The sequence below is a fragment of the Anser cygnoides genome, chromosome 4, assembly GCF_040182565.1.
Source record: "Anser cygnoides isolate HZ-2024a breed goose chromosome 4, Taihu_goose_T2T_genome, whole genome shotgun sequence".
Lineage (NCBI taxonomy): Eukaryota > Metazoa > Chordata > Aves > Anseriformes > Anatidae > Anser > Anser cygnoides.
Window position 1 is genome coordinate 67,249,054 of NC_089876.1, and position 25,104 is coordinate 67,274,157.

General features: G+C 43.3%; 1 protein-coding gene across 21 annotated transcripts in view; it reads right to left on the reverse strand.

Moving 5' to 3' along the window:
- Positions 1 to 25,104, reverse strand: part of ADGRL3 (adhesion G protein-coupled receptor L3) — a 535,525-nt gene that overhangs the window by 101,684 nt on the left and 408,737 nt on the right. For all 21 annotated transcript variants that reach the window (XM_048067842.2, XM_048067827.2, XM_048067821.2 and 18 more), the window contains 2 exons: positions 8,722 to 9,027; positions 6,433 to 6,536 (listed from right to left, as the gene is read on the reverse strand). In XM_048067842.2, coding sequence (XP_047923799.2) covers positions 6,433 to 6,536; positions 8,722 to 9,027 — 410 coding nt within the window. The remainder of the gene's footprint in view (positions 1 to 6,432; positions 6,537 to 8,721; positions 9,028 to 25,104) is intronic.

Consider the following 25,104-nt stretch of genomic DNA (forward strand, 5'->3'; position numbering starts at 1 on the left):
TGATTCCAGAAGTTTATTTGATAATGGAGAGATGATTTTTGTTACAACTCCTGCACAAAAAAGGTCCTTGAAAAGAAACAAAAATAGATGACATAGCTCAGACAAACAAGAGAAAAAAAGCTGACAAATTCCATTGCATGGATTTAGCAATCAGGTGTTAATTTAACACTTAGCTCTTGCACGCAAGAGATGTACTCCTTACCACAATGGCCACTACTTTTTTAATAAGTCTAGTGATTCTTAGCTTAAAAACATACTAACTCAGGAGCAAAAGGTTTAAGCCTTCAAATAAAGGCTTGCTGGAAGGGAAAACCAAGTAGGCTGTTTGGTTGTATCTGCTATTAAAAGACTCTTATTGTCTAATTGAGTCATAAAATTCATGACTCACCTGTAGAGAAATTCACTGTGTAATTATTTGAGAAGCTCTCTCTTTCCATAATGTTTTTTTCCTACTTTCTTGCTCTGTATTGCTCTCCTCACCTGCTGTCCCTTTCCTCTCCAGTGCCACGAGGACTGGGGTCAGGGCAGCCAGTCCCATCTCCTTTCTATGAGCAGCCCACTACAGAAATACTATTGCAACTTTCTAATCTTCCTTCATTATATGCCACTCCAATTTGGAATGCATATCCATAGGGAATATGCGAGGCATAAGGAGAAATTACACAGGATGACATTTAAATGAAGGTCCCACTTCTCCATCAGGCTTAATGACCAACTCTGCTGGGTTCTTCATATGAAATTTCCAATTGTCTTATGTTCCAACAGTTAGAAATCAGATATTTCTCTTCCTCCCTCAATTTCTGGTGCTTATTGTAAAAGCAAGATTCCAGAGAAAGATTGCAGACAGAGCTTCTACCTCTCAGTAAATCAATTAGCTCAGTTATAAATGAATAACTTACTTCCATCAATTTGACAGCAACAGCCCATCTGATTTAATGAGATCTAACTGAAGACGTTCATATGCTCATCTTCAGAGAATTAAAGCATATGATGATATAGATAAGACAAATAAAGGAGATAATGTGTTGCTCTTCCCATTAGAGCAATGATAACATATATTCAAAAATTGAATGATTTCTTCCTTGTAACACACAAGGCTAACGCCATAGAAACTAGATCCTATTCTTACAGCTGCCTGATCTCCTAAGCAGCTGAAGAAAGCCACATGTCAGCACAGGGGCTGAATTTTAACCTCCTCCATTGGCACCCAGGCCTTTAAAGAATGACTGCATCAAATCCCTTTACATATAGAAATCAATGACAGGATTTTCCTGCAGTTTGTCCCTGGAGCTTAACATGTATCATGACAGACAATGTTTTTGTTACCCCTACAGAAAACTGCAAAAGTCCAAGAAGTGCAATTTTTACTGATGTGTCAGAAAAAAAACAAAAACCCTGCTACTCAACATTTGATGCATCCATTTTCTCTTCGACCATGCACCTTTGCAGACTGGCCTACTCATAACAAATGGCTCAGCTTCTACAAAGTCAAACCCAAGAGTTTTCCTTCTCTGGAATAACCGCTTGTTGTATTGAGCTGCAAGCTATCATCGCTCCTACCTGTCTGCAAAACCAGTTTGGGCTGATCATTAGCTCCTTTCCTTGTATCTTAGACAGATCACCAGTCCTAAAAACTGCCACTCTGAGGAGTTCTAGTGTGACCAAATAACTCCCCCAAAATAGGCAACAACTGATGAAATGCCTGAGGAAAGGCACATTAAAGATCAAAATTTGTCAAGTGTCGGGACCCAGAAGTATTTGCTCAAACTCACGCCGAAGCACCCAGATTTCCTGACGCACCATTCCCTTGGAACATCGTGTCTGGCTGCGTGGCTGATGAACTACTTCCTAGCACTGACACTCATTTCCAAACATCTTCATTGTCACCCAGAAGATACAGCTACAAGCCACCACAACAGTGCTGAGACACTCCTTCCATCCTGCCTGCGTGCATAATGCGAGTGGTGTCCACAGTGATGGCCATGAGACCTGTCAATGTCAACCTCCCTAACTCTTTTGAGCATTTGAAGTTGCAGTTTAGGTGTCCTCCATGCAGTCCTGTCAAAACCAACTTCTGCTATTAGTCCCTAAACACTGACTAAAATGTATGCCTGGTGTTGTGTAAAAACATGACTGAACTTTTTGCATTAATTACACGTAACACAGCAAAGCTCACTGCTGCCCAAGAGGATGCATTTAAGTAATATTCCTTGGGAACTTCCCTTCTGTAAAGCACCTCTCCACAGCTTCCCCTTCATTATTGCTGCACGGAAGACAAGCTTCTTATTAGTTATTTCTTCCCAAAAGTGCAGTACTCTTTAAGTCAAACACTAAACACAGTCACCACCATCCGCAGGAAGCAGGAACAATCTTAGAAGGTTCTTTGAGGGTCAGGCTGTCGCTGCAAGGCAGGCAAGAAGTAGAGAAAAAAAGGTACAAATAACTGAGTTTTCTGCTGGTAGGCTGAAGAAAAATAAATGAAGTAAAAATAATACATCTCTTTTTGACTTGACACTATTTTTTTTTCCATTTTCTATCTTGATTGTGAAAAAAATTAAGATTAAAAATAAAGAGGATTGTGGGATAAAAGAAAACATTCTGTTCAAACTAAATTTAATTTCTGGTTGTTTTGGGTGGTTTTTAGCCTTTTGCAAATTGGTTAAATCTGGTCTTAGAATGCTAATTTGAAGGAGAGAGAATGTGTTTCCTGCCAAAAACCTAAGCACACAAAACCATACTTTTCTAGCTCTGTCAAAAAATGCTCCCCTCTTCATTTGAGCATGCTGGCAGGATTCAGTCCAGATTTACAAATGAGCACTGGCACACCTGAAACCATGCTGTGCAACCCTCGCTAACATTTTTCTAATTTATACCACCGTCTCTTGTATTCTTACGACTGAAAAGACTGTGAAGTAATGGTTGTTGGGTAGGGCATGTTTTCTTGCCTGCTTCATATACTCCAAGGAAGAGAAATAGGGAGTTTTGTCTGGAAAGACTAACAACAAGCCTTCTGCGGCGTGCTTGCTGTTTCATCCCTACCTTTCTCAGAGGGAAATGAATGAAGAAGAGGACGGTAGAATAAACATGAGGGAAATTGCAGAGAAGACAACTTTAGGGAAGAAAAATCATAGGTAGTAAGAAAGATGCTGGGTACAGGAGCAAATGTGCTGAAACATCAGCAGGCATAATGGCAAAAATATTTTCCTGCAGCCTGGGGCCGACAGCGATATAAAAAAAACAAGAAAAGATGGTATGAAAGATTGAACTAGGATTTTTAAAAATAGTGGCATACAGATGGACCAGTCAGCTTTAAAGGCCACGGAGCTGATGTCATTTTCTGGAGGGACAAACATCTGACAGGTTTCATCAGGACTCACCAGCTGCCAGCAGGGCCAAAACAGGGGCTGTGGGACACCTTCTGACACTGCAAAGACTTCGTGGCCATTTTGTTTCCTTGGCAGAGGTTTCATTATGCACATGCATTCACACAGTAGGGTCAGAGCATATCTACCATCCTTCTCTTTTTTTCTGAAGAAAGTGTCACTCCAGCTAACTTCCAAATCCAATTAATGTCCAATTAATATCTGAGAGCTGTAGCACCTGCTGCACCAACTACATTACAGTGCTCTCAACACAGTCAAAAGCACCCTGGATGCAGAATTTCATGGTGGTGTCGCCAAGGCTGTAACTTCACCCTCAGGCCTGGACACAATGAGGTGGTGATATCCTCCACAAAACCCGACTCTTTCTGTCATACATGGCCAAGCAGATCCACGAGGCCTGATGAATGGACTTTGAGCAGTAGGGTTTATCTGCTCATTCTGCCTGTGTCATCTGAGATGTTTGAGAGCACCGCATGTGGCTTTTCGGGCATTCCTGGAGGACACTGCACTTCTTATTATCCTACAAAAAAAGTTATCTTCTCTTTCAGAGCCTCGAAGCTGGGCTTAGTGGGAGGACCCTCCACTGAAAGTCGCAGTGAGGAAAAGACATCTTCAGGCATCTTGCACGGTATGCAAAGGCCAGTACTGATGGAAGTACGAGATAAAACAAACAGGCGAAGGCTGAACGTATGACCTCATGATTAGGGCGATGCAATGTATCCAAGCTGACCTTTTTGCTTCCTTTTACTGCTTCACTCTGGAAGTAACCCACACAGCAGTGCATAATTCAAAAGCACTGGCAAGTTTATTCTCCTGCTACAGTACGAGGGCATAGTAGGCACCAACAATAAAGTTAAAGTAAATGTCAGGGGGCCAATGAATTGCTGAAGCAGACATTCGTTCTGATCTTCCATCAAGCACGATAACTCTAATGGAAGCTAATAGAGGGTTGTAAAACCTAATACCGTGATGCAAGCAGGCAAATACCCAGCGTACGGTTTGAGCAGAGCAGGAGAAAGAACAGAAGTAATAATCCTTACTTCGCTATAGAGATGTGAATGCAAGCATGGCATTCCCCTACCATCCCTACCATCCCTACCAAGGGAATTGCCCTGTCCAGACTGGGGATGCGTAAATCCAGTGCCCAATTTATGAATAAATCAGTCTCCAACTCTAAGGCCAGTGATGATTTCCAATCTCCTTACTCAGGCAGGCACACCAAGTGGTTATTGGTTATTTCATAAGTAATTTAAAATTCTGTTTGCTATAAGAATTACTGAACGAAAACCCCAACGCAAGCCTCTAGGTAAGCCTGTCATGGCTTTCCTCTCAGAAGTCACTCCTGGAAAGGCTTGAGGCAGATCTCCATAGTGGCTGGGCCACACGGTCCCAAGTTCCCAGAAGATTCCCACACAGGCACCAAAACATTAGATCCAGAGCTGTTTGGCAGATCCCCCTAGTCTTTTCATTGACTGGTGAAAGGTCCCCAAAGCTGAACGTAGCTAAATTTCTCCAGAAAAACAATATCTTCCTACCCTTCCCCCCTCAAAAAAAAAAAAAATCATTCCCTGTTGTGGCCTGCTCAGCATTTCTGAAAACCTGGCTCTTCAATTTTAGCCTCTTTTGAAAGCACGTAACAAATTAAATGTGCCTCATTTGTTAGGCAAATGATAGCTGTGGTTTCAAATAAAATAAGCCTAACCTTGATGGAAATTTCATCAGTGCAGGCTATTATTTCCCTCTGCTAATGGCTAACGGCCTAGCCATCTTCACCGAGCAGCAAGAGGTCTCCCAGCTGCCTGGGTGAATTATGGCTAGAGTAAGTAATATTAACCCCTCCAGGATAAGTACGTGGGTCATAAAACAAGAGTTGCACAGCTGCTAATGGCAGCAAAGGCAGTCTTTATTAATCAGCTAGCCTTAGCATATGGCAGGAGAGCTGCCCAAGCTCCTGTGTGGGACAAAAGCACCGGGAAGGACCAGGGGCCTCATAATGGCTGTGCTGTACCACAGCAGCCCCACATTAATTGATGTCTTCCCCCGTTTTGGGGGAGGTATGGGTATAAATACAGATGAAGTTGATTGGGGGTAGTCAGTCACAGATTGCTGAGCCTCAAATAAGATGGGGGACGGGGAAGAGAAAGACAGACAGCCCCATCTGTAGGGTCATCCCATCCCGTTCACCAGTGAGCACAAGCTCTCCCAGAGCGCAGCACGGCTAGCCTGCAGTACTGGGAATCTCTTGCTCCAGCTAAAGGAGTGAATAAATCCACACAAATTGCTATAATAAGGATTCAGCCCACAGACTCTATGGCGTAAACACACATCTGGTCTCTGTTTGTAATGAAATCAGCTGAAAGCACCACTGTGCATTAATAACAAAAATGTTCAACATATTGCTACCAAATAAGCTCTGCTTGTCTTGAACTTCCATTGTCACATGTTAATGCACTTTTAACACTGATAAATGATGAAGTGCTACAAAACATTCATCAAGGGACTTAAAAGTCAAAAGATATGCATTACTGCAGCATTGTTTTCTATTCCACCACTACTTTTACAATTTGGGAAGAAGTTAAAAACGGAAAGTCAGTAGCGCAATACAAACATTTCATACTGAGCCTGCCTTTCTTTGGTAAAGATTTCTCAGCTACAGGGTTTATCCTGTGCTTGCATGGCAAGAGAAAATCCTTGGGGATGCATGAAAGGGAAAGTTTCCTTTTGCATTAAGTCGGCACTTTCCATATGTCCATCTGCCTCCTCCTCTCTCTTCCTCCTTTTCTTGCCACAAACAAGAACTATCATTCATTCCAGTTTAATTCCACTCTCCAGCCCCTTTCCTTTTCCTTCCCTCACCCTCTTTACTTTATTTTCCATCACATTTTTACAGTCTTTTTTTTTTCTCCTTGCAATACTTAGCTACTACACACGGCTCATGCTTTAAGCGTGATTGTTGGTGACTTTGGGTCCTCTGCTGTGGAAACAACCAGGGAGCTGAGGAAGGTCGCTACACAGACTTGGCATGGTCAACATGTGGAGAAGGCTTTACCTTCTGAGTGATGTGGTTGATCCAGGGAGAAGAGCAGTTGCTGAGGTCTGGTCCTTGGGGCTCCCAGATCCCATCTGGTGCAAGACACCGGAAAGTCGCAACACCTGGAACAGGAAAGGCACCGTGTTCAGTATTATCAGCTGAATTTCTCCCACAGGACTCCATCTCACAGGCTTCATGTCATACCGACTGGAACATCATGCAAAGCCTGGGAGCTTACTAGCGCTTAGGACCTCAGTAGGATGTCTCTGACTAGTCTCAGTGCTCTAATCTCCCATCACCTTATTGCTTAGGGCTCTAAGGCATAAAAGACTAATGAAGTAGGGCAGGGATATCATTTCCATTTCACCTAACAGAGACTATGGACAGACGTCTTTGCCTCAGGCCTGACAGGAAAGCTCCCAGGGAGTAAGAAACTGAAGTTGGATCTCAACCACTGAGCCAGCATCCCAAGTGCTGGGCTGGCCGTTCTGCCTGCTCTGCCCCGCTGTTGGTGCCTCAGCATCAGACCCCGAGCTTTGACTTCCTTGCCCCCCACTGCTTTATGAAGGTTTTACTGCTCTGAATCATCATTAAACCATTTGGGTGGAACCACGCAAAAGTTTAAATGCTAAAAAGCTAAGATGTAATGCTGGGCTTTACCATCCACCCCTGACCATTAAGAAGGACTTTAGAGGAAAGTTTTGTTTGGCAAATACCTCCCAGATCCCTGCTGCAAAAGACAGTAAAGAGTCTCTGGCCCTTCCAGACAAAGAGAAACGCATCCAAAATGATGCAGTTAAAGAACTTTAAAAAGCAAGAAAGCCAGTACATAGATTAAAGACTCTGCAACCTATAAAGTGCTCTACCCTGCAGAGCTAAACTTTTCAACGGGGGAGTGAATTACATACTAGGTCTGATAGTAGCGCCGATTAAAAACAGTGAGGGTTTGCTGATGCCTTCAAAGGGAGTGGGAAGAGGCCCACTGCTAATATACCATGGCTTTTAACAAATCACATGAATCACTGAAATTAGAGACTGGAAAGGCTTATTGCCTACACCAGACCATCCCCTGTCAACAAGTTGGGTTTGTTCTTTTTTTTTTTTTCTTAGCTATTTCCATCCAATCCTTTGCTCTTCTGCTTAGAAAATAGCTCCCTACATCCAGCCTTCATTTTCCCCTTTTACCATTTCTTTCCCTTTTCACAGCTTCAGTTCAGACTACCCTTTCCTCTCTCTGGGAACCACATGATACCTTTTGCACACCTAATTTTACCAAGCAGGGCTGAGAAAGACAGTAAAAATGTTTTTTACCTACTCTCACCATTGATGTCTTTCCATGCCTCTCATACTTGACGTACATTTTATCAGCCTGACTTCACTGAATTCAAGAGAGTCAGAATTTGTATACACAGGTGTGAATGGCTCTCCAGGGCAATAGAGTGAAGAATTAATAGAGCCTCCTCTGCAAGCCAGATCCCTCCAGCCCTTATTTTCAGGCAATTTCCTCCACCTTCCGATTTCTTCTTGGCAAGCTGGTTCTCAGGTCTGGACACCAAGACTAGCTTGAAAAATAAACTCTTTCTCAAAAACTGCATTTGTTAAAATACAGTAAACTAAACCATATGTCAAAGCCCATTATTCAGTCCATTGTGTTTTAATTTGGAGAGAAAATCTCCAAAAGCAACCTTTCGGGAGAAAACAACTGAGGGGAGAGTAGAAGAAAAGGAACAAAACCCAATAAACCATAAACCATTTTGAAAGAGTTGGCTTTGTTTTCTCCCTGCGTTCCCTGTTGATTGCACCGGATGCTGGCTGCAGTTTGAAAAATCACTCATGGTGGTTCAGGAGTACTATCTGGGAATACCTGTGCTTGGAAAGGCCAGCCACTGCCTTTGAAATGCAAACAGTGAAGCAGAGAGCTTCATCAAAATGTATGTTTTGTTGATTTTTTTTTTTAGCCAAATGAGTGAAGTGTCAGCCAACAACACACCAGTCAGTGAGCCCACAGGCTACAAATACAGCCAGAGCAGGGATAACAGGCGTACTGTATACAGCTTGTGGAGGCAGGATTTCTTATAGCACATCAAGCTCAACCCCAAAAGGTTATTAGCTTCTCCTTTCCTTCAGCCATTGCTCGGGATGCCAAAGATCCTGCACAATGTGCTCAGCACATCAAGGCTTCAGCCAGGCCAGCTGTCTGCCATACTCCTCCAAGGTAGTATAGACCTGACAAAGGGCAGCAGCACAATCCACTGATGAAAATGTGTATGCCACAGGGGCCTGTGGTCAGGCCACCTCTCGACTTACCTATCGAGCCCATGGGACACGGTTGCTTTGCCACCTGCCCCTGCCGGGTACGAGACCACATAATATCACGAGCTTCCATGGGGTCGCAGCTCTCTGCACCCGCTGGGGGCAGCTGGGAGGAGGCAGGCGGCAGGTGTGTGGTCATTTCGTCGGGGACGTCCGCCATGGGCGACGGCGTGCTGGTGCTCCTGTTCCTCCTGCCCAAGGCGGAGGTGGTGGTGGGGCGGCTGGTGCTGCTGGTGGCCATCCGCGGCGTGGTGCTGGCAGTGGTGCTCCCCGGGCCCAGAGCCCCTGACGTGGATACTCCTGAAACAAAGCCAAAGCTGGTTAAAGAGAGGGAGGAAAAAAGGCAGATGGAGTGGATTCAGTCCCGAGGATGTCCCCTCTGCCTACCACTCAAAGCAGCCTGCAGGGTGCAGCAGGAGCTACAGCTAGTGTGGTGCTTGCTGCCTTTAAGAGAGATGCTCAAACTCACAGTTAGGGAAGCACACAGGGGGGTAATGACCACTGGAGCACATCTGATTTTCCAAAAGCACTAGCATCTGATGAAAATAAAGCAGCATTTTATGCCCTCCCCATTTTTCTTTCTGGCATTTTAATGTACAATCTTATTTTCCATCTTTTAGGGAGCACCTAGCACAGAAGTGCTTTTAATTTTTTAGTGTTTCTGAAAACCCAGCTGGTTTGGACAGGAAAACATTTTCCATGGTATAATAAAAAAAAAACCAACAACCTGCACCACAAACCCATCCCCCCCAAAATGAAGCACACGGAGGGATGAATACAGGGGTGCTCTCTGAAGCAAGTCCCTCGTTTTTTCTCTCGTGTCTTGCTGCCTCATCCCAACAGCAGTGCTCAACTCAAGCTGATGGCCACGCAGCAGGCACAAAAGCACACATCAGCCCAGCCAAATCCTCAAGAGTTTAATCCTCAAAAGGCTATTTCATTTACAACTAATGGTGGGCAGTCATGCAGCAAGAGGTGGCGAACTTCTTTTAGAAATGCATTAACCCGCCCTACATCCTGCCAGAGCTGCGCTAAGTGTGGTAAATATTGAATGATGTCCACCTTCTAATTACCTTGTTTTGCCTCCTGTTTATGTTTAGACTGAGTTTTTTGCACTGACTGCAGCTTCACGTGGCCTTCTTTGTGGCTTGACCTGAAATCTCAGGTCTGGAAGCCGAGGCTGGCTACCGCCACCACCCCTGCCATGCCTCAAAGTGCAGAGGCTTGTGCAGAAGTCTGCTTTTCCTCTGTTCCAAAGATAAGCACCCTCCTGCTTCTCTCAACATAACGCTTCTACTCTAGTCAATAAGAGATGTTCACGACTGTCCCACCAATCCCCCCAGCAGTACAGACACAACGAGCCAAGGAGGACTTGTCTGTTATCAGTCCCTTTTAAATTCCCATGCCACATCTCCCTAATGTCTCTTCCAGCATCCAAAAATCTTTCAATGTGATGGTTGTACCACGTCCAGCAACAGGAATTTGAGTTTCTACATTAAAGACAGCCACATGTGAATGCCAGCCTAGCCAGAAATTAAAATTAAATGCAGGAATCACCCTTTCACCCCGAGGAGCAGCGTCGTAACAATTCAGCTGTGTGAGCAGGCTCAGACTGCAATCTCCTGAGAGCCAAGACTTTCCTTTCTTTGAGGACTGGTGAAGCAGACCACTTTCAGTATTAATGTAATATTCGTTATTAATGTGTAATGATATTGCTGTCACTGGAGTTCAGGTAAACGTTCATTCAAGTCAACCTATTTAAAGCACAGAGATGACTGCCTTTAGTGTGGAGCAGGAGATCTTCCATCCTGAAAGCCTTTTTTTTTTTTTTTGTAATTTAAGTAATTACCTCGCGCCAAACCATGGTGCTGTGAGCAGTTCCCATGCCCCAGCATAATCAATAATGCGGCAGCTGAAGCGCACGCTTGCTCTGGGTTTAGATAATTTCAATCCAAGCCTGAGAAACCCTCTCTGCAAAATTTAAAACTAAGTCAGAAGCATCATAAACACAACTTTCTGAGGCATCAGTGCTTTTGTTCCAGAAAATGTTCCACTTACAAATACCAGTTCCATGATTTCTAGGAAAACTAGATTATCTTCCCCCCCAGCCTCCAAAAAGGTGAGCAACAGTGCTCACCTTTATACTGGGATATAGGTTAAGCAACGTGATCCAAAATCTAGTCTCCCACCTGAGCCAAGAGGTTGGTGGACAGCAGGACTTCAGAGATCTACTTGTGTTTGTTTTTTTTTCTGCTATTGTAGTATATCAGATGCCCTTGCATCAATTCCTTGCTCTTTGCATTTCTCCCCCTGTTAACATCGGCTCAGCCCCCAGCCTTTGCACAAGTTCCCCTGTTTTTAACTTTGCAGGGAGGCACTTCACTCAGATGCAGGTCAGCAATGCTCACAGGGACTTTGACTGATTTGGGTTAAGGGCCTTGACTGGAGACTCTCCAAGCTGTGCTTGTCAGCACGGGGGGCTGTGGTTTCTGCATGTGCACTTGCACACACACACACGGGATGCTCAAAGTTTTGGGAAATGTCGACATTTCAGCAATCACAGAACTCACTGATCAGACTTTCCAGCCTTCTCGTGCCACCTCCCTTCCACTAAGAGCCTTGGGTTTGAACGAATTCCAAAAAATACAAAGCCAAATTCTGCAGACATTGACAGATATCTTCTAGGTCCCGCTCAAAGCTGTGCTACATCACGAAGCGGCACATGATTTCCATCTGACATTGCAGGGAGGACAGAAATTTGTAGAGAACTTCAACAAAAACTGTCTGTTTTTACTACGGCAGGTCTTGCCATGAGTACATATTTTATGTCTTCATAATAACAATCAGTCTGATAAATAACAACCTGCAGCTCTTCTCCCATTTAGTCATGCAGTAACAAGTTACTTTCCAATTGCAAAATGAGCTACACCATAAACTACAGGCACAGAAGTACCAAGTAGAAATAGTGGATGCAGTTTTAAGGGCAAAACTGGTAAAACACCCTTAAAATCATTCTTAGAGTCATTTGCAAGCAGATAGAAACAAATTTCCAGCAGCCAACAGAGAAGAGTAACTACTAGCTGAAACTTAAAAGACAACTTTTTTTTTTTTTCTGTAAAAGTTCCTGAAAATGAGTTGTATTGAGCCCTAATTAGGCCATGGAAGATGCAGCAAAGTGCCTAGGCACCCAGGAGCTCCCCTTGGCCTGCTCGCAGGGGTACTGCATTTCTGAACCTAGTTTTCACTGATGATTATTGAATATCTTGTGGCATGTTGCTTCTGGAACAGTCCTGGCAAGTTTACTGTGTCAGCTATGCACAAGGGACTTACTGATATTTTCCTTCAGCCATTAAAAAAAAAAAAAAAAAAAAGTTTTTATCTTTCAACCCCCTTGGCATTGGTGCCAAAATCTCTTTGAGGGCTTGTTCTAATTTTTTTCTTCTTCAGCTGGGCTTTCTCTCTGTAAAAATACACATCTCTGCCATTTACATAGCATACATTATAAAAAGATACAAAAGAGCCGACCTGAAGTGGTCTAATGGAGTGAGATGGATGGGATAGCACTGGGTTCAGCTCAGAGGTCTGGTTATTCAACGGCTCAACTTGGTAACGAGCCCCAGTGAGCATGACGAATGCACTAACACCACCCGGTTTCAGAGGCCCTGCCACTTGCTGATGTTGCTCACACAGCTATGTGCTTTAAAACAAAGTTAATTGGTTAGAAGGGAAGGAACGAGAGATCAGCATCATTTACATATAAATGATTCTCAAATCCAAGCAAAACCACGCAAAGACTGCAACCTGTACCAAATTACCTAAGCGCAGACCAGAGATCAAACCTTCAGATTATCTCAGGCTGCCAACAAACTGCAATTTTTTAACTTGGAGAAAACCAGCACTGCTTGAGGTCACTTTAATAGAAGGACTCTTCTGAAAATACTTCGTAGTAAAATCCTTGCCCATAGACGAGTGGTGACCTTTAAAAATCATCCACACAGTTACGAATAGGAATGTATAGTCTTGATTATTTTAATTTTACTGCTTGCTTTCACCATGTTTTGCCATATCAAGAGTTTAAAAACACGTTTTAGGCAAGAATCGGTTTTTACTCCTACACTCAAATCCCAAACATTCACGAGACTTTACAAAACTCAATCCCACGAAGCACCATCCCCAGCATAGTGCTGGGACAGGTATTTTCACAGTGCTCCTAAGAAAGCAAAGTGTGGTTGTGGAAACATCTCTTTCCCAGAAACACCCCAAAGTGATACTTCGCTTTTTTTCTCCCCTGTGCTATCCAGAGAGCTGGCACTAAGAGCAGAAGACTAAGTTTTGCCATCAGTCAGTCCAGAGTGGCAGGTATAAAAAAAAGCATTTCCAGTTCCACAGGGGAGTAATTGCAACTCCCAGAGGAACCTCTCTCTATTCCCTGCACATTTACTGGCGAGAAAAAGAAATGGCCAATCTTTTCCCCTTTCCTTTTTCCCGTACACATAACTCAGCCTCCTGGTGGAGGAATTTTGCATGGCCAGGGGAAAATCATGGGAGGAATTTGCTCACAGGAAAAAAAAAAATCTCTCTATATAAATAAAGTTCTCTTTCTTTTCTCTCTCCATTTCCTTCTTTTCTTCTTTCCTGGCCTAAAATGACAAGCACACAACCAACCAGCACTTCATATTGGCAACTATGAAAATCCAGCACAGATGTCTTGCTTTCTACTCTGTTCACATCTTCCTGGTGCTCCCAGCCATGGGTGACTGGTCTTTGAATAGCGTTTTCCTATCACAAAAGATTGTGCAAAGCAGTCTTGATTGCAGGCAAGAGTATTTGCCATCGCTACCAAGCTTCCTTTTCTCTCTCTCTTTTTTTTTTTTTTTTCTCTTTTTGCACCGAAGTATCCAGCCTATAACCAGCTCTTGTAGTTGGAAGGAGAGACCACACTTGACATTTCGTGAGCAAGGTCCAAGCAAGCCCTGAGCAAGGTCCAAGCAAGCCCTGATGACTTCACTCTCCTGTGAGTTTTGCGTTCCCCAGCCTGATGCTGGAGCAGATGTGTTGGGGCACCGGTGTTCAAGAGCCCCCGCTTGCTCCCTGCGCTGCACATGGTGCATGCCAAGCCACTCGCTGGCAGCTCTCAAGCAACTGAGGTACAACTAATCCAAGGGGTTCAACTTTTGGGGGAGGATAAAGCAATCCAGCTACCCTCTTGAGCACGTCCAGGCTGTGTTCACAATTATTTATGCACGTTAACTGCTGCACAGAGACAAACGTAGCATGGCTGATTTCTGAAAGGCTGCACAAACCACAAAACCTGAACGTCTCCCATCTCCTTTAACTAATTTTGTCCTTCTTGTATTTGGCAAATGCATCATTTGCTTACATCAGTCCACTTCTTTTTTTTCCATTTCTTCTGCTGAACAATGGTGCAAATTGTATTTAAATAGCAATAAGAAGACTTAGGCATGTCTTGAAAGAAGAAGCCCAAACCTAATGCAGTTGGAGGATTATATCACAGCTGTTTTTCCCTTCCCTGGCACATAAATGCATCTCCTGGGAATTAGTTTTCTACAGGCATTTTCAAACGCACTTCAGAATATTTTCTGAAAGTCACTAGAAAAAAATATTATTTGAAAATAAATATAGCCCCATTTTTTTCCACACACTAGTGTTCTGCAATGTTACACCAAGCCCATGCCTCAGAAGACATCACCCTGCAAAACCATCTCAGACTGGATGTCCAGTGGAAGACCAAAGGCCACACATCAGTGCCACGCAGGAGCTGCAGCATGAAGAATCAACAACGCCAGATTAGCCCAAAATTATGTACACCTCCTTTCATTTGTTTGAGAGAAAATATGAACTTATTTTTATTGCAAGTGAAGGCCAAGCAGGCTTCACATCAGATGTCTGAACAGCTCTCACCTGTACTCACACACCCGGTGAACAGCTTGTGTAAGCTAGGCCAGAATCGTATGTGAACATAAAAGTTCACACACTGTTGTGTGTGAACAACTTCAGAGGGTTTTTTTTTTTTTTTTTGGTTGTTGGAGTTTTATTGACTGAGACTGACGAAAAGCTCACAAAAACTATTTGTGGGAAGAAAGATTAGATATATGATGGTCCCAAAGTGTTCAGCATATCATGTCGTCTTGTACAACATGACTGCATGTAGTCCTGGACCCTGGGAAAGTTGTATAAAGTATGAGCGCATACTTACAGATATGTAGTTCTTTTTTTCCTCGCCCTTACCTAACATCTGAGATAGCAGAAAGGAGAGAAGAAAGGTGCGTTTCTGCACCTGAGAGAAGAAAGGTCCATTTCGCTGTGGACTGCTGCCAAGTGGAAACATCCTTTCTGGATTTTTTTTTTCCTACCTCGCGTAGCAGGGGACCGTGATTTGTGCTCAAGGCTACTCTGCCCACATGTAACAACTCTGCTGAGCCTGGATGGATGCTGCGATGGATATGGGCCAGATGTTGAGTGAGTTCCCAGCACTAGGGAGAAACTTTCTGCTGTGGTCCAAGATCTGGTGCAAACTCAGCTGTTTCTCTGCACTCCAAGCTGGAATCACTTAACACACTGTTTTTTTTTTTTTTTTTTTTTTTTCCCTCTGGATCTCCATTTGAGAGCTTAAAATTAACCCAAAAGACAAAGAATGAGAACTCGAGTGTGCAAAATTTTCACAACAGGTTCAAATCCAGTCAATCTGCCCAAACTCATCCCTTCTCACTGCACCACAAATATCAGCAAGGAAAATTAAAAGCAACCACCACATGGGACCAATTTCCAACAGGCAAAAACCCATCTCTGTCCAAGCCCTTTTGAATCAAAACTTCACATTTCTGACAGTGATCAACTGCTCACTATGTACACCGAATTGGTATGGAAAGGTCAAGTTTTGTGGAAAGTGGTCTAGTTATTATTGTAAAAATTCCACATTTTGCCTGAAAAAAAAAATGAATCCAAACAACTAACTTTTTTTTCTTCTTTTTTTGGTGAGGTATCCACTTTTATGAGTCTTCTCCCTCCCAGAAAAGTGTGTGTGGGTTGGGGGGTGAGTACTTAATATCATTCTGGCTCCCAGCAGCTCTTGGTGTGAGATCCCCAGTCTAGTTGTCATTTGAGTAAAATAAGCTACTTTTCATTTTCTTCTTTCTCTTGGACCCATTCTTATCCAAGGAATTATGGGATCCTGCTTAAAATGAGTAACTTCAGAGACATCAGATAACATTTTACCTGTCACTGGCAGGGGGCTGGAGCACAGCAGCATACCTAGTAAGGACAGGAAATTCAGTGCTACAGCACATGAGCATCGGCTGCTGTCTCCACCACAGTCCTCTTCTGTCAGTCTCAGTGGCCAAAGACTGCACTTAAAGTCTTAGCCCTGTTTTTCTACCCAGGATCTCTGTCAAATCCACCTTTGCGAACCTCTCGTACCCGTCAGTGCACATCCAGTGAGGGCACTGATGCCATGTTGCTATTTCCAGACTTTGCAACTGATTCTGATTCAACCAGGAAGAAATTTAACTGGACCGTCATGTATAAGACATAAAAAACTAGCATCTTTTTCAACATCGTTCTGCAACGCTTTTAGAAACCTTGATGAACTATGCCCATAGGATGCCTGGTAAACAGGAAAAGATTACAGAAGAGCAGATCTAATAGACAGTACATCAGGATTTATTACAAATGGACTAATCAAATAGGTTTGAGAGTTCAGTTCAAGAGCTATTTTTAGGCAATCTAGCTTTATACCGCTCTAGTTCTCAAAACCACTGTCAGATATGGTTGCTTTTATTTTGAATTCATGGATTTTAACATATAAAATCTGACTATTTTTTTATAATCCACATGCTATTTCATACAGGGGGAAAAAAAGCACAAAATCCCTTTTTAAGGGCACACCAGCTGCATATTATTACCGAATGTATGGAGTGAACTTCTAACCTCCACAACAATCTCTGTCCCCTGGCATGATTTACATCCATCAGAGCCAGTGGTGCAGATCTTATGTACTGTCTTTCAACCTGAATCCTTCAAACTCTATTAAAGAGAAACCCAGTAGGAATTCCCCCGTATCCCATTGTTAGAGGAATCGCTTTTGATTTCAATAGCAGGTGCTGTCAGTTTTTCATTCAGACCATGCTAGAGCACAGACACGTGAGCGCTGTGCTTACAGCTTCAGGAGTTTCACTGGAGGCTGACATTTTAAGGTTTGTAATTTTTTTTCTTTTTAATTAAACCATGTATATGTTTTATTCGTGCGAGCTGAAATGCCCCTTTAGATTTCTATGCAAAACAAGCACGTGTGTAGCTGCTAAGGGGGAAAATAATTTTTCCTGTCCATTTGGCGACGGATGTAACTTTATCTTTTGTGTATTTTCTGCTTTTTACCTACACTTCTGTGTCTTTAATCAAAGAACTTGCAAGCCTTCTGCAGAGTCAGTGCCAGATGGAGCCAGTCCTTCTCCAGCAGTTCTCCACCTCTGCATTCGCGATGAATGGAAGCAAGTGCAGGAGCCCTAAAATGACTATTCACGCCCCAGCATTTTCTGACCTACCCAATCAACACGACAAGTGCTTCCAGGTGCCAACGGCACTCAGCTTATATTGCTGTCTGAAATGTTTCTTCAGTGCAAGCTTAGGCACAACTTTAATATGAGCAAACTATCATCTTCAAGTAGTCTCTGCTCATCTGTGTGTGTAATATCTCCAATCTCGATGCTAGGCCGCAAGATGGCCAATTGCATTCAGATAAATGCCTTGGACTCCTTTAAACATATCATAATCTGCCTGTGAAATGGCTGGATAGTTACTTTCCAATTTGTGAAATGGTTCAAAGACTGTAAATAAAAAAGAAATTGGACAGCTTTCAAAAGTACAGATTAGAGTTTTCAATTCTCAGTGATACAGTGCTTCCCAGCTACACTCCTGTGATCTCCGTATTAATATTTAAAACCTGATTGTGTTGTGCTCTTATCTTGAACAAGAGAGCAGAGTATGACCAAACCCAAGCAGACGATGTGCTGAAACAAGAAGATGGCAACTCCCCAGCCCTGCAGCACGCACTTGTGCGAGAGGCATGGGTGGAGAGGTGGGTGGGAGCCTTCTGGCCTCCCTTCCTCCCATCTGATTTGGCATACTAAAATTACGAAGGCTGCTTTTCGCATTTACTGGGCATCTCCCCTTACACTATGTGCACCATCCCTCAATCCCAGCTGCTCTGAGGCTCGGGATTTGAGTTCTCTCTCAGGTTTGCATGTCATTGTTGAGCATCCAAATGAGCCCTGATGCCCAGCATTTTAAGTGCAAACATGCTCCATGGGTGGGCTGGTCAACTGAAATAAATTAAAAAAAAAAAAAGGGAAATAGAATCCCAAAATACAAAAGGTGGATTTAGGGCTGCTTGTACCCTTCTTCATCTAGCCAATTTTAGGACTGACTTTGTCGGTCCTAAATGAATGGGAAGGCTGAAAGCTGGGACTGCCGTCTATACAGTAAATGCTAAACCCATACCGCACTTCTAGCATCCTCTGGAGCAAGGGGAATGATAAACCTGCCAGCAAAAGCTCACTTTTTGTCTTTCACCAAAACTGTCTATTTTCTCCTCCTGCTACAACCCACTGTTTATTTCAAACCTTATTCAGAAAAACCAAATCCTTCTCCAAAGCTGCCAAGTGATTTTTCTCTACAGGGGAATTGCTCTGCTCAGTCTCTGACTGCATTGGCTTCTATGTTATTTATTTATTCCATTTATTCTTGCTCCTGCAAGAAAAACAGCCTGAGCTCTGAGGATAGCTGATTATTCAAACTAGCAGGAATAGGGAAATGCTGAGAAAGGCTGTCTTGTCTTGTCCTTCAAATATGCTCTCATGCACCTCAGTGTGGATGTGGGGTGAAGACCTCTCCTGTAAATGACTGCTCCTGAAGAGAGGGTAGGGATGGCCTCGGCCTCTCAGCCACATCTCATTTTGCATTTTATAGTGCAGATTAGGTCAATCCTTTCACCAGACTTGCCAGTTTACCATACAGCCCTGGCAGGACAGATAGAAGAAAGGGAGGGAACAAGCTAGCGCTAAACACGCAAAAATCTTTCATAAAACCAAATTCTAAGAAGCTGACAAAACTCCATTGTGAGAATATCAATATTCAGCTGCTTTAAGAAAATAAGCAGTTTCCCTGACAAACCGTAATACTGTTTAGCTCCTTTCCAAAACTCTTTATTGCTTATGTAGAAACGTCAATATTTCATAAAGCTCACTTCTAATAGCTGTATTCATGTTGGCTCAGGGATCTGCCTAAACAATGCTTAACTAGAGGACTGGTATCTAAATTTGTTTTATAGATATCCGGTGTTCTGTGGAGGGCTTTAACAATGAAAGAGCCATTAATATTATGAAAAACACATTTGCTTTGGCGAAGCAGATTTATAACAAATAAACAAATTGTGCAATACGGGGAGTTTTAAGTTGAAGCAAACTGGGTAACATTTTCATACGAGCATTTGGCACTTAAAGACACAGGCAAAAAAGTACACTATCAAAACCACACTGATGTCCTACCAAGGCTGACACACAAGCATCCCTTACCTGTATTGTGGGAGTATTTTTGTTGAGAGAGGACACTGGGGTGCAGGTAGTGATGCTGAATATGCAGTAATTTGCCTCAGCATCATTTTAAGGAGATGCAAAGATCTCCAGCCTGAAGACTCTGGTGCTGAAGTCATTGTCATGGCTAGTCATCTCTGTTGAAAAGTCACACTACAAAGCTGAGAGGCTGTAAGGACCAGCATCCAGCTTCAAAGAAGGAGGTTTATCCCTACTTGTTTGACTCAACACCACCAAGAGCTGCCAAATCTCATCAAGTCAGCTCTGGCCAAGGTGCAGTTTCAAACTCTAACTAGAGGGGGTTGATAACAAGGTGACAATATGTAAGAACAAGGTGGAAAAGCCTTCAGCACTGATTTCTAGCTTTACACCTCTCGGCTTTCAGATTATTCTTGCTAATGGCTAGTTCAGACCAGCACACTGCAAGTAAGTTTAGTATTTGTTCTTGTGAAGAGGATGAATATACTCATTAGCCTTGTGGGGCTTTGAATTAGTCCCACAGGAAAGACAGACATCAAAAACCTACAGGAAAGTGAGTAGTGGTGTTGAAGCGCACCATATTTTAGGACAAAGCCATATTCCTGCCTCCCCAGGTTTGGCACCTGGTTTTGCATACAAAGTGCAAAGAAAAGAGAAAATTGCTAAAGATTAGGTACCCAGAGGAATTACTGGTCCAAACCAGAGCACAAAATACAAAGAGGAACATTAAGATGCTGCTGTGTTAGAGAGGAGATTTTCAATAATGTACTCTTGACCTGGAAGCCTAAACTGCACCTGATCCACCTGGGCTACCAACAAAGGTGTTGTGGATTCCTCCAAGCAGCAGCAGAATAAAAAGTTGGAACTGGTAAAAAAAAAAAGCAGGTAGAATGACACAGGAATGAGAGAAGTAAATGATAGCCTTTAGAGATTTTTAAAACGTGTAAACTCATTGCCATTGTGTAATATATATGCCAGTAGAATTAAGTGCCTGAGTGCAAAGCAGAAATGTGATACTTTGAGCAAAAGAATCATGTCTCTCGTAGGGGAAAAAAACAGATTCATATATTCAACGTGAAAAAAGAGGAGATGGGGGGGAGAGAGAGAGAGAGAGAGAGAGAGAGAGAGAGAGAGAGAGATAGAGAGAGAGAGAGAGACAGAAAAGGAAGTCTGACCTGGTCTAATGCACATATCTTAAAAATATAAATACTGTCTAGTTAAATGTGAACGCATTTTTATGTGATTAAAAGACTCAAAAGCATAACAGAAAACCAGGAAAAGAAAGAAAAAAAAATAAGTAGCCAAGCAATTTGTATCAGATTCTGAAATACAGCAGAGACTCTTTGTTCAGATATTACTGTAAGTATAGGATAAAACTACTGACACAATACAGAGCTAGAGAGCTGCTGAATTCCTCTAGCACAAAGGCTAAAGCTCATTTTATAGCTCTCACAGGCAACATAAAATAAATACACCAATCTAGACTGTGATTATTATCCCCCTCCACCTTCAGCATCAAATACTGAAATATTTTTGTTTTGTAAATATTTCACATCGGACCATTTAGTGCATATGTTGGGACCTGTAATGCTATTAGCCTTGAGCCTTTCACATTCCATACATGCATCAAGACGTCCTGTCAATTCATGGGGAAGAAGTATATTAGTTTTTTGAGTCATCGTAGTGCTTTAAAGGTACTAAAACCTCAAAATCCCTAATATTTTACATTATCCAGGCAGAACTCTCATTTTATAATAATGTTAACCCAAAATCTAGCTCACTTATGTCATCAAAAGCAACTCTTCTTCCATTATCTTAAATGTAAATGAGAAAAAGCATGCAGCTGAAGCAGACAGAATAATTTATAACAAGAGGAAATCTGTCAGGCCAGGAATGCTAAAAACAGAGCATAATACTGAACTCATTCGGAAATAAATGAAATAACTGAATTTCGAATATGCTGGTCAGGCTTGAGATGGCAAGGGAGCAAGAAGGTCACCTGTGATAGACCCTCATGGTCAGCACTAAGCAAGACAACAAATGTTTAAATCTTCTAAATTAAAAAAAAAATAAAAAAAATAAAAAATAGGAGTAGAGCCTGACTGACCATTGATCTGAAACACAGAGATTCTTGGCATGCCAACCTGGAGCCACTCAGCAAAATGGAAATTACAAGTGTAAGTACTGCAGCAGCAACTGGCTTGCCCATTCTGTTCAACTACCACAGGGATTGATTCGGTTCAGAAAAAACACACGACTTTGCTTGAAGAGAGAGAAAGAGACAGAGAGGTTTTGATTTAAGAATCTGAATCAGCCAGTCAATGGACAGGGAAAAGTAGCAACCAAAAGCCCAGGACCTGAGGTGTTCTTTGGAGGTGCCTCACTACATTTATGACAGCAGGAGCTTACAACATACAGGTTCCTGCAATGCCATCACCTTCACCATACTAAAATTTCCATGCCTGAGACTGCAAGTGCCTCAACTATTTGCTCACCTTTCTTTAGATGGTGCTGGGGAGGGCATAAACCTTTCCATGGATGACCGGAAAATCCCAAATTTCATCCAGGGTGGATGATGATCACAGACTGGTGGGCAGAGGCAGGGCAAAACTCAACCCAAACCAGACAACTGGCTGTCCTTATTTCCTTCTCCTCCTGCAGAGGACATCATCCGCCATAGTCCACAACCTGCTCCTGGGAGGTGCTGAGATGTGCCAGGGATTACAGTAAAGCAAGGAGGGCAAGGAATGCTTTGGTCCCCCTGTGTTACAGTATGAGGAAATTGCTAGCTAATGCAATAGAAAGACCCCTTCTCTCACTCCAGGCTATTCCCCAAGGACTGTCCCTGTGAAAAGTCCAAGGCTCAGACAAGGTATGGGACCGAATGGACTACTTTTCCCATCTGTGCCAAGCCTGGCATGTCCACAGTACATTTCTGAGTACAACATACAACTCTCTAATCCTCTTGGCAGCAGTCACTTGTACAAGGTCAGTCCCCCTGCCCTACAAGATGTTTTTCCAAATTAAACTCTTATTTTCCCTTATTAAACTTCATATTTGAGCTAAAACAGCGACACTGATTCAGTTAAACCACCGCTGTCTCCAGCTTTCGTCGAGAGCAGAGTGCACAGAAATCTCATAGACGCTGAGATGCCTGGGCGAACAGGCTCCAACGAAGCAACGGGTTGTCACAAAGGGAGACGCAACTTTATTTCTGCAACGTGCATCATTTCCAGCTCCAGGGGCACCAATGTGAAATTACGAAATATCTCAGTGAGGATGCATATTCAGTAATAGCAAGGTGCTGCATCCCGTACTGAAGAGATCCAACAGCATGTCTGAGAGCAGCCTGCCCAGCGTGCTCCAAGCCACCCGTACCTCTCAGGGCACGGTGACCCAACATTTATTTGTCACATGGGGCTTTCAGCCCAGTGCCAGCTGCTGCTCTCAGTGGAGACAGGGAGGTGTGTCCCTGAGAGGAGCTGGTATTCACCAGCTGTTCACCACCACTGAGGGAAAGAGGTGGACGTAAGGAAAAAACTCACCTCCTGGTCCAGCCAGCTTATAGAGATGAGCAAGCACCCACCGGATAACAAATCTGATTAATCAGCTTTGGTTGAATATGCTCTAATAGAAAGGAAATGTTAAGCGTGTGCAAAGAAAACCAAATAAAACACATAAGGAAGGAGCTGGGTCTAAAAGCAGGTATTAGATTTCTTTTCTCTGTTGCACTCTGAGCAAATATTGTTCAAGGATGTTTGACAATCTGTTTGCCAGCCGAAGCGTGCAGCATTCCGATAACAATATAACAGAAAATTATGTGTCCATTTCTGTCAAGCCGAGGCAAGTCCAAGCTGTGCTGTTTGCCTACATGAAAAACAAAACCACGTAAGAACTGACCTGGGACACCGTGAGCGTATTGAAGGAGAAGGGACAATGCTGGGGAGCAAGGGAAAGAGGGAGCCGAGGGTGTAAAATGAAAACCACGTGCCGGGGCCAACTCAGCTTAACGATTCCTTCCTTGTACAATTAATGTGAAGTTGACCCTCCCTAGGTGGCATGTTTTCCTTTTTGTACTATTGAAATCTTAAAGCCCAGCCTGGCTGGATGAAAGCAGTATGAGCTAGCCAGGGTCGCTGAACATTTTTTTCTTTGGAGACAATTTCTCTGCAGGGATCCTCCAAGTGGGAAATGCGGTGTTAGATTGCCTTCATCAGCCAAGAGAAACACTGTGCCGGCGAGGCTGAGCCCTCGCAGATGATAGGATTCCTGCTGAAACTTCAGGCTGACATTCAGAAATCCCCCAATCTCCCTCTTACCCAGATTTCTCTCCCTGCATGCTGAATAAAACTTCATTCATGTGAAACCTGCATTACAGCTCTCTGGGCACGGTGCTGGCTTGCCTCCACCAAAAGGGAACTTAAATCACTATTTTTAGCTCTTTTCCTTATCCCAGGTCAGTTCCAAAACTTACCCCTGCATGCCTCACCTGTCGTTGCCTACGAACCACTTCTCCATCTGCCCCTTGAGTAACAAGTTGCACCTTCCAGCTTTATTTCTCCTTTGTTTTCCATCTGCTTTGCCTTCCCAGAAGAGCTCCTACTGGCAGACACATCCCGACCTGCACCTTTCCTCAGCCTCATGCCCAGATCTCAGCTATTTCCTTAACTCCAAAACCAAGGATACTCCCAATGCCAACACGTTTGGATGTCTGTCCCCCTCCTAAAAGTCCAGTAGCCACAATTTAATTGCACAGCCCAGTAGCCACAATTTAGCACCCTAACTGTTGCCAAGTCCCCCCCTCGCCTGTTTGCAGACTCGCAGGGAATGCTAAGGCTTGGCTGCTTTGATAGAGCACCGAGTTTTTAAAATTGCCTTGCTTTCCCTTAGGGGCAGAAGGGTTCCTGGGCAGAAGGGGAACATATATGGCCTTTCTGCCCAGGGCTGCAGATCCCCAGAGCATGCCTCAAATTCTCCCGACAAACCTTTTCATATTCCAGGTAGGGCTCTAATGAACCGAGGGAAGCCCACCTGAGCACCAAGGGCAAGTGACGCTTACAACATCCCAGGCATTTTGCTAACATTGATCATCAGCTTTCCTTCTTCAAAACCCAACACAGCAGGATACAGGGAGGGGAGAAAAAAAGCCTACTTTCTGGCTGACGTGCTACATCCCAGTGGTATTATTTGCTGAATTACCACTTTGGAGAGCCATCACCAGTAGGGCAGTGCTGAAGTCTGATTGCAAGGTGGAAACAACATTCATTTTCCCACCCTCAGAACCACCAGATGAGCTACCTGCGTTTGTGTGTGTGTTTATATTTCTGTATATACTCTTTTTTTTTTTTCCTCCACGAAAAAATTACAATTAGAGTTAACTGCATCTGATCAAACAGCGCATGAAAAAGGATGTGACAGAAGATTTTCACTCAAAACACCTGTCTGTGTAACTGGTATCCTTTAAAAGTTTTGTTGTTTGTTTTTTTTTTTAAAGACAAGCTAAACCGTAACTGATATTCGTAAAAACCTTTGTGATTCAAGCTTCCTTAAGGTAGGTGTGTAAGGTAAGCAAAGACGTATTTTTGCCCATGATAGCTGAGCTTACAGAAAAAAAGTAAATTACAAGATACTTAATCCTCTAACAACCAAGCTTGAAGCCCAAGGCATCTTTCATAGGCCAGAATGCATTTTGTAGAACAAAACTTCCCAACATAACACACGTGTCAGTGAAATCTCCCTTGCTGCATGCCTCCCCGGCCACTCTGCCATGCAGCACAATGGGACCACAATG